Genomic DNA, 10,818 nt, shown 5'->3' with positions numbered 1-10,818 from the left:
TTAATATATTTCACTGATTACATATTAATTCTATAAATTGTTAGTTTCTTATTTTAATGAAATTCTAGGTAATATTTATACTTAGATAAAAAAAAATAATGTAGATCTCTGTCTTTATCTGAAATAATGATATGGTCTTTTATTTTTTTCTCAATTTATACAATCAAAATACTTTACATCTTTTGAAGTAAGCCTTTTATATGTACATAGTTAAATTAAAATAATCAACATGTGTTGAGGTGTAGTGGTGGGACTATTCTACTCTTAACCAGAGATCTGGGGTTCGAGTCCTGCATATAAAAAAAATCTTGTTGAGAGCATCGCCCCTAGAACGGGTACCTGACACCGGGTGAGAACAAAAAAAAATTAAAAATAATTAGAGTGTATGAGTGGTGAAGTAAATAGAATAAGAGGTTATATTTCGAAACAATAATATAAATATTAAATTTAAAATATTATTTTTTATTTCAATTTTCTTTATCTCTTGTTTGAGTACTTATCTTCTGTATAAATATCATTTCTTTTTTTAGAAAAATAATTTCTATGTCTTATTTTTAATATTACATTTGTTTATATATTTTAAATAAATTTTTACCTAGAATAGGTACCTGATTCCAAGTGAGAGCAAACAAAAATAAAAATAATTAGAGTGTATGAGTGGTGAAGTAAATAAGATAAGAGGTTATATTTCGAAACAACAATTTAAATATTAAATTTAAAATATTTTTTTTAATTTCAATTTCCTTTATCTCTTGCTTGAGTACTTATCTTTCATACAAGTATCATTTCTTTTTTTAAAAAAATAAATAAATTCTATGCCATATTTTTATTATTACATTTTTTAATATATTTTAAATAAATTTTTAAGAAATTATGAAAATGAAACAAACAAGAGTTATGAATAATATTTAAAAATAGAAGTTATAAAGAATTCAATTAGCTTCAATGTAACTATGTCAAAACGAAGCAAAAAATCAAAAATAAAATCGAAACTATACAACATCATACTTAAACAAAGAAAAATAGATTATACTAACACTAAAATACTATCATTTCGTGAAATTTAACAAATATTGTAAGCAATTGATTATTAATTTAGTGTCTACCGCAAGCTGACTTTTTGATCAATCACACTGAAATGATACAATTAAAATATCAATACTATTAAAATTACTTCATGTCATGAAGATTTTCTTGATTAAATTCATGTCGTGAAGATTTTCGTGATTATACTTATTTTGCAGAAGAATACGAATACATACAAAAAATGCAAAAATTAAGAAAGCATGGCCAACTATATAAAAATGAATTAAAAAAAAATTAGAATGAATTATTTCTTGCCTTCCAATACTCCTTTTGTCTTACATATTATAATTCACAAGGTAAAGTGATAGAGAAGAGAAATAATGAGAGTCTTCATGAAATAAAATATGAGTTTATATAGCAAAATAGAGGAAAACCATGAGACCTTCAAATTAAAGTTTGGGGGTTATAAACATTAAAATTATGGGAGTTACAAATATTATGAAGTATGAGTAATTACTTCTTATAAATACATTAAATATTAAAAAAAAATTTTAAAGTATTAGAAGATATTAATGAAAATCCTACATTTTATTTTTAGCTCAATATTATTTACTCTATCTAAGGATCATTTGTATGAAAGAAGAATAATGCAGAATATGTCACAAATAAGCACAAACTAAAATGAATAAAGTGATGCCATTTAAACGAATAATTATACCTTTCAATTCTCCATTACTATACATAATAATTATATATTAATATAATAACTTATACATAATAAATTATTATGGTTATTAACAAATTTAATGAAACTTAATAAATAAGATAAATTAAACCTTGAATTGTTTGGATTAATTGTACAATTGATTCAATTAATAGCATTGATAACAAATTAATTAAACATGACTATCTTTAATATTCTATAAAGTTTTATGGTGAATTTTTCATCCTTATAAAATTAAGAAAAATGTCAAAAAATCCACAATAAAGATAAATATGATTCTAGGCCTTAGAGAGCGCCATGTCAACAAATGTATAATCCTCCTTTATATATATATATATATATATATATATATATATATATATTGATTATTTGCTAGTCGCGTAGTTCTTAATATTTGCTATATATGCTATTTTGTTGTCACATTTTTCTTGCATCTTGCTTCGAAAATATTCTTTTTGAATCAAGGCTCTTTTGAAAATAACATCTTTATCCCATGAAGGTAGGGATAAAATCTGCATACGCCCACCTTTTTCAAATCTTGTGGAACTACACTGGATATGTTGTTGTATATGGTACAAATATTTTCTGCATACCGAACGTGAGTCTTATTTTACAAAACTTAAAATTATGAATGCCTTTTTTGTAAAATATAAACTTAAGGGTCACATTTTAAATTTTTAGAATTATGAAATCATAAGCTTTAAATTGAAATTCCACCATTAGGTGAAATCGAGATTTCAAATCACAATTTTAAACTAGAATCGAAGATTTATAAATATCCTAAACAAATAATAATTTCAAATTGAAATTTAAATTTAAAGTTTTAACTTACATGACCAAACAACCCATTGATAATATAAGAACGTTGTGATAAAAAGTGCATGATAATTGATAACTAAGGAGAGGAGCGTAGTAGATAGCTCCAAGATGGATCGAAGGGTAGTGCATTACCATTTCATAAATTGGAAGAAATTTGTAAATTGGCCCAAAAAAAATCTATTTGCCAAATCATAAATGCATATGGAGACAACGTGAATTCAGAATTTTCATCAAAAAGATTTAAAAATTGAAAAATAAAATATAGCGTATAAAATTTGAACTTGAACTCTCAAAGTGAATTCCAAACCCTCTAATTCACTTAACCACCCTCTGATTTGGTGTTGGAGATTCAAAATTTATATATATATATTAAAAAAAATATCTTATATAGACAATATAATTTTTTGTCGAAAGGGTCTTGTTGACGCCTTCTTAGATCCGCTCTTATAATAGAAATATTTATTCAGGCGTTAAGAAAAAGTCAACTTCATGAGGCCGGTACAACCTTATGAGGTCGGTGTCCTTTTTGGCATTTTTTTTAGTAGTATTATGCAACTAAGTACTAATTATTTGACAATAATTTAGAGTGTCTTGGATGAGTATACTCAATATCGACTCGAGCATTTCATTAAATTGTGACTTTTCTTAATGTTTTAATGTTAATAGTTGGTTCGTTTTTCTTTAAATTTTTGATCTATTGAACATTTGAAATTCACCCAAAAATTTTATGTTAAGCTACAATACATGATTTAACAAGGAAATAAAAAGAATGCAACTCGGTGCACTAAAGTTTCAGCTATGAATGGAGTTCGAAATAGATCAAATCACAAAAATTTATTGTATGCACGCTTCAATGTCATTCTTGTAAATCGCCCAATATTTACATTTGGGACTAAAGTGACGCAAAAACGTCACCCTTGGGACCAAATTTACACAATTAATACTGTACCAAAGCCATATTGTATTTACGAGAAGCTGAGATGCCAATCAAAATCAATAAACCCTCGTGGTTCGGTCCTTCCCCAAAGCGATAGCTAGAGCTTTAGTTCATCGAACTACCCCTCAAGTGTCAATTATAATGTATTGTACAACATTCTATCTTGAAACAATGATGTATACTAAAATTGAAGGGTCGAAAAATTGTTGTCCACAGGTAGAAATAGAGGATTTTCCCACCTAAAATCAGCGGGAGATTCGTGTGAAAACTTGATTTTCTCGCCAAACCAGCTCACTTAGAAAACACATGACAGACGTGGGAATTCAGGTTCCCATTGAAAGAAAAAAGAAATTACTTTTCTTTTATTTGACACAGACAACCAAAAGTACCGAAGGGGTTCTCCACCGAGAATCAGTGGTGGAATTAGGATTCTCACTTAGGTGGTTCAAAATATGAAGAAGCAAACACATGAGGAAGTCAATGGTGCTCAACATCTACTCTATGTATACATTAAAAAACAAATTTTAACTATTTATAAACAATGTAATTTCCTACCAGGTTCCGCCCCTGCTGAGAATGTAAAAGAATATAGAGACTTTGTATCACTCGTTGCTTCCTTGTTCATCTCCAAACTTTATTCTCAAACTCCAGGCCGATTCCCCACCATAGTTCCTCTTCGTAAAATGAAGATACCTCGAAAAGGTAATAATCATTCGGGGTTTTCCCTTGAGAAGCGCCGCGCCACAATGTTTGAAATGGTATGTAGATGAAATACATGGCAGAAGGAAACTGAGGACAATATTCACGGATGACATACTTCAAGGCATGTTTTCTTTCGAGGTCAGATTTGCAAATCAATGTAACTTCTAGTCTCACATTCGCTTCGATAGGACAGTAACACGTTGAAAATCCCATGAACTTATCAGTATACCAACACGGGTTCAGATGAATTATGAGATCTCTTTCTGGTTTATAAACTGATAATCGAACAACTCTGGAATTCTGACTCCGGGATAAGATATGAGAAAAGAAGGCCTTTGGTTGAAGTCACACTGCAATAGAAATTATTAGTAACAGAAGTCAATTTGACAAGAATATGTATGTGTGGGATAGCGAGAAAAACCTGGATGCATGTCCTGAGAAAATGTTGTAGCAACTTCAACACGCTAACGTGTTCACTTGAGACAGTTTGGCATTCGAATTGTTCACAAGCACGCTATGATATTTAGAGCATACGCGGCTTAAGACACTTATTTAATAGATCATCGATGCTCTTCAAGGCTAAATGATAATCTGCAAATAGCTCCGTTAAATTTGAGGGTAGCTCTCTGGGCAATTCATTAAGATTCTGACAGAATTGTACGTTCAGGTGATTAAGTCGTGAGAGTTTGTTGATGCTTTTGGGTAAACAAGATATATAGCTCCCACTAACATCCAAACGTACCAAAGATTGCAAAGATCCTAAATCCTCCGGAAGTCCACCCAGTATGTTGAGATTACAAAGATCACTTGATACTTGATGCAAGACGAAACTTGAGGAATGTTGAAATTGTTCATGTGAGAGCATTAACTCCTTCAGTTTGCCAAGCTTGGCGATGGAAGGAGGTGGAGCTGGTTGGGGGATTGCAGTTTCTCTCGCTTCAAGTGTCTCTAACTGTTGCATATCATCGATGTTTTCTGGAAACTTTTTGCAGCCACGAAGAATAAGCCATTGAAGATTTGTCAAATTACGGAGGCTGTTTGGTAGATATACAAGATCTTCACAACCTTTCAGACTGAGAAATTCGAGACCGCGTAGATTCCCAATGGACGAAGGCAGTTCTCTTATCCCAGTAGACTCGAGAGTAAAGCTTTTCAAGCAATGCACATCTCTGTTGATTTCTGGAAATGTATCTAATTTTGGTCAATTCGATATCTCGAGTTCTTTAAGAGATTCCATCTGTATAGAGCTCGGAAGCTTTCTTAAGTTCTCACATTCTGCTATGCATAAAACAGCAAGATTCTTTTGAATTCCAAGAGATACGGGGAGCTCTACCAATCCAGAACATTTGCGTATGTAAAGAAATATCCATTGTTGTGATTCAAAGAGGCTGTTTGGCAATGTTGCAAGTTTATTGCAACCTGAAATGTGGAGTCTTTCAAGATTTCGAAAAGCTTCAGGAATACTTTCAAGAACTTCACAGCCTTTCAATTTCAAATAACTAAGGCCGCTGAGGGCCGGGGATAAGTTTCTTATCCAGGGGGATCCTACATCCAGCATTGATAAGCGCCGCATATCTTCACAGATTTTTGGAAATCTTTTTAAGTGCGTGCACTTCTCAAGGTGGAGAATCTCAAGAGACTCCATGCAGACGAATTTCGGAAGCTTCTCAAGTTTGACACAACCCCTCAAACTCAAGTAAGTAAGCATTCTGCAATGTCCAAGAGAGGGATGGACCTCTTCCAAATTCTCACACTTCCATAAAATTAGTGTCTCCAAGTTTGGCATATCACCAAAATTAGGTGTTTTCGTTAACCCGAGGCTCTCGCTTAGATCCAAATGCTTCAAGTTGCTCAACTTCTGTTTTCATAAAGAAACAAATTATAAAACATAATGTTCCTATGAAATACAAGTTTGCTTAAGTAGTACTCCTAATAGAGCCTATATTTGCAACAAAGTAAAGGCACAAGGACAATATTTAAAGACCAACCACAACGAGGGATACCATGCAAAAACTTGTAGTTGTAGTTCCATTCCACCTATATATTTTGAACATTTAATTGAAAAATGAAAGATAGAAGTATGAGCTATTGGAGAGACGAGAAGAGATAATACGTTTGATTTTGGATAAAGTCTTTGTACATTGGATTTGCAAGCTTAAATTGTACATGATGTAAATTGCGTATGCCAATGCATTTATTTGGTGTGGCATAATAAGTCACTTGCATTAACCAAGCAAATATATTAACTAGAGTTATGTTGTTTTGGAAAGAGAAATATATCACTATACCTTTGGTATTGGCCAAAGTTCAACAAGCCGACTTCCAAGTAAACAAAGCCCAACGAAGTGTGATGGTTCAAACCCCTCCGGCAATGAACATGATGCATAGTTCGGCCATTCAACCCACTGCAGGTTAGAAGGAAGAGAAGTGATGGTGCTTTCCGGGCAAATAGTTCTATGAGTAAATATCAACACCTGTAAGCTTTGCATCCTCTTGAATACCTTGTTATGATTTACATGATCATCTTCAAAACGGTAACCTTTTGGGATCCGTAGGCTTTCCACCTTTTCTGCTTTCTGTAAATAAAGAAACATATATCTATTTGTCAAGGAAATAAGAAAAAAATGAAGCAAAAAGCTCAACATGACGAAGTTATTATACTAACAGCTTCTTAAATTATCTTGTTTTGTTAAAATATTTCTTACCAACTTTCCAGCGAAAAGGTCATGAACCTCATAAATAAGCCATATTCTGTCGTTTGCATATTCTTCCCTTAACACATTTAGACCCATTTGACATATCAAACTTTGCATCTCAAACGAGTAATCTCTGATGCATAGGAGAGATTTTTCGACGAGGTAGCTTATTCCTATCAAGTGAATACCACAACTCCTAAGTATTAGTTCCACATAATATCTTGATTCATGATTGCACAAGCATGCAATATCTAGGAATGTTCTCATCTCATCTTTATTCAACCCATCGAGACCAATTTTAAGTTTTCCTAGATCATGAGGGATTTTCTTCAATCTATCAATTATATGTCTACATTGCTCTTTGTTTCGTCCATAAAGAGAAGAACCCAAAACTTTAAGAGCTAAAGAGAGTCCATCAGCATACGTCACTACTACACTTGAAAGTTCCTCAAAATCTCTCTCCGGAAACTTTCTTTTGAAAGCATGCATGCAAAATAGTTCGAGAGCTTCAGTCTCGGATAATAGTAGGACTTCATATACTTTATCCTCCTTCACATGAGTGATTATCATGTGCTTGTCTCTCGTGGTAATCAAAATTCTACTACCCCGGCTAAACCACTCTGTCCCTCCAAATATAAGCTCTAGTTGACTCAGATGGTCTACATTGTCAAGAATGAGCAGAACTTTCTTCCAGCGAAGCGCATTCTTTAGAATTATGGCTCCATCACGTTCACTAGTTACAATCATCTTTTTTCCTAATAGCTTGCAGATAAGACTTTTCTGTAGCCATGTAAGTCCCTTTTTCCGGTACATTTCTCCAACATCATCAAGAAAACAATAAGCTTCAAATTGATGTCGATATCTCTCATATATAACACTTGCAATTTCTGTCTTACCAATACCGCTCATTCCCCATATTCCAGCGGAACAAACGTGATCGGATTTCAAATGTAATAATGAGATTACTTTGTCAATTTGAGTACCCACTAAGCTTTCCGAAACCGGTGAAATAGTGTTCAGTGATATGTAATCAACAACCTTTTTGATGCAGTCTGCCTCATCCCTAAACGTTACAATGAAACAACAACTATTTAGATCGAACTTAACAAATCAAATATGATTATAGAGTTCTTTGCATTTTGTACCCTAATGTATGCTCTCTTTTATGATTTATATGTACCTTATTTAGTTACTTCTAATGCTTCTTTCAAAACAATAAGCAAACCATTTTTCTTGGATTACCCATGACCCACAACAGGAAAATACAAATAAGAAAAAGAAAAGGATGCAAAAATGACAACATACCCTGTTTAATCTCACAAGTGGAGTCCAGAGAGGGTAGAGTATATGCAGACCTTATCCCTTCCTCGGAAGGTAGAGAGGGTGTTTCCAAAAGATCATCGGCAGAAGTGCAGCAAATCAAAGTATTTACGAAAAAGGGAATATGACAGTGGAGAGTTCAAGAAAAGCAAGCAAAACCAGAAAAAAAAAAAAAAGGATATTGTGCAAAATAAAGAAGAGGGAATACGACAAGAAATCAAAGTATTTACGAAAAAGGATATGGTGCAAAATAGCTTATGACACTATTCTCTTCTCTTCTTGGGACCCTCTTTCTTTGGCTATGATGATTAACCGTCTAGATATATATGAAAGAGTTTCTGCCTAGCTGATCAACAAGAGCAAATCTGGTCTTCTTTAGTCCATCCCAAGGCTAGTGTTAACTTCAGAGATGATGCTAAAGCTCTCACTGGTTTTTCTCATATTAAATTCCCTTTTGTCTATCTTGGATGTCCTATTTATATGGGAAGTAAGAATATTTCTTACTTCAATGAAATGGTAGTTAGAGTTTCTAATAAGGTGCTTGGTTGACAATCTAACATGCTCTCTGCAGAGGGTAAAGCAGCGATGATCGAAGCAGTTTTGGCCTCCTTTTACATATTATCTCGGTAGTTCAGCCTCCTAAGACCAGCATCACTCGGATGGAAAGTATCATGGTGTCAAACCCCTATTTTTCACCGCATCCGACCCCGCTAGGGAGTTGGTGATTTTTTATTTTTTCGTCTGCGAACTGGAAATCTGGATAAGGAATTCTGTTGATCGAGGGGAAGGTGTTAGGCACCCCTCGAATCCCGTGGTTCTAGCACGGTCGCTTTAATGACTTACGTCTGACTTAAATTAATTTTTTTTTGAATTTATAATATTTGTTAACCTAAAAGTTGTTTGCCTCCCGCTTTTAGTTTATTTTGAAATTATTTATTATATTGACGTGTGGCTTACCGATAGTAGTACTTTTCGGCCTCACCACAAATTTTGGCACGTTTCTCACGCCTTTATGGTATTTATGAGTCGTCCCTATTTTCCTAATCTAAATAAGCACCTAATGGGTTTAAAACCTACCCAATCCAATTCAATTGGCTTCAAATGGTAAATTAATTTAATTATAACGAATGGTCGGTAGCAGGGCTTTCCAACTTCATCGTCAATTTTCACTTGTATATTAAAACTTAATTTAGTTGAGATTAAGAACCTAACTCGTTATTTTATGAATTCACTCCCTTACCAACGAAAATAAAATAAAAAAAAGAATACAATTTTTTTTTTTTAAATAAAACATTCAGATCTATCAAATAACAAAATAAATCAACTGCCAGCCGAACAATAGAATTACTAGAAACATAACTTTGTTCATAGATAATGTAACCAGATATTACATGCATTTAGACCATAAGAACAACAGTAAACAGAACCGACCAACGTAACCACAAAAGCATCATAAACTGAAGACTACAGTTACTACCTACTACTCATTTCACCATAGCTAAAAACCCCAAATCTACCCATTTCTCTTAATTTATCTTATTCTTTAATTTGTCACTCCATAAAAATATTATTCTGATACTTTAGAATCTTTCTTTGTCCAAGATATAAGAAACATGACAAGTTAACGATAATATGAGATAGAGTGACATATTACAGTTTGACCTAATTGTAATTTTTCTTTCAAAAAAAAATGCTTAGATCATGCAAGCCCTTTAGAATATTACCCTAATGAATATACAATATACACATGAAACACAAACAACCCTAGTATACAAACCTACCCGTCACACATTCACGAAGCTTACCCCAACTAATAATAAAAAAAATATTTACTTGAACATACAATAATATATAGAACATGACAATAATTTTACTAAATCTGGTGATAGTAATTCTGCATGCTTTATACATTACATTAAGATTAAATGCAAGTTAGATAGATACGTGATAAAAAAGACTTTATAATATATTGAAATCGAGTCCGGAATAATTGTAATATTGAACTATACAAGGGTGATTGAGATATACCTTTGAGAAGATCGATTCCCAACGATAAAATTATTATAATCTACTGATTCTAGGAGTCACGAACTTGAAACCGTGGACGATAAACTCGAAGTTTAACTTGTCTGCTTGTTTTTTTTCTTGGTTTTCTTTTCTTCCGTTGTTTTTCTCTTCTCCTGTGTGTTGTCTTTTTCTTCTCTCCCCCTTCAGATTTTTGTGTGCATGTGTGTGTTATATAATTAGTGTATGTGTTTGTTTGTGTCGTGTGTGTGTGTGTTTGTTGTGTGTGTGTGTTATGGGAAAATGGGGGAGAGGTTTTGTGAGAGTGGGACTTGTGGGTGGTTTGGGTAGTTTAGGATTCTCTTTTTTTATTTTAATTAATATTTTAAATAAAATAAAAATAATAAAATCTATTTTAAAACTAACAAAATAAAAGATAAGTTAATTAGCTAGTCTTAGGAATATGGTTAAGAAATATTAATATCACAACATTCTTTATTAAAAATTGAAAGAAGAAACAAATATAATTTAGAAAAATTTCTTTTTTTTTTTCTAAAAATAAATAAACAAATAAAAACTAAAAAAATAAA

At 32.4% G+C, this 10,818-nt stretch overlaps 1 protein-coding gene across 1 annotated transcript in view; it reads right to left on the bottom strand.

Moving 5' to 3' along the window:
• Positions 1-3,797: 3,797 nt before the first annotated feature.
• The window catches only part of LOC107849929 (disease resistance protein Roq1-like), a 21,658-nt gene continuing 14,637 nt past the window's right edge, over positions 3,798-10,818 (bottom strand). Inside the window, exons 2-6 of the mRNA XM_047401735.1 lie at positions 6,914-8,005; positions 6,497-6,784; positions 5,481-6,066; positions 4,630-5,399; positions 3,798-4,558 (exon numbers count right to left, since the gene is read on the bottom strand). Coding sequence (XP_047257691.1) covers positions 4,732-5,399; positions 5,481-6,066; positions 6,497-6,784; positions 6,914-8,005 — 2,634 coding nt within the window. The 3' untranslated portion in view covers positions 3,798-4,558; positions 4,630-4,731. The remainder of the gene's footprint in view (positions 4,559-4,629; positions 5,400-5,480; positions 6,067-6,496; positions 6,785-6,913; positions 8,006-10,818) is intronic.

This window comes from Capsicum annuum, chromosome 12 (genome assembly GCF_002878395.1).
Source record: "Capsicum annuum cultivar UCD-10X-F1 chromosome 12, UCD10Xv1.1, whole genome shotgun sequence".
NCBI lineage: Eukaryota > Viridiplantae > Streptophyta > Magnoliopsida > Solanales > Solanaceae > Capsicum > Capsicum annuum.
Note: the sequence above shows the minus strand (reverse complement) of the source record. Positions and strands in the feature narration are given on the sequence as shown.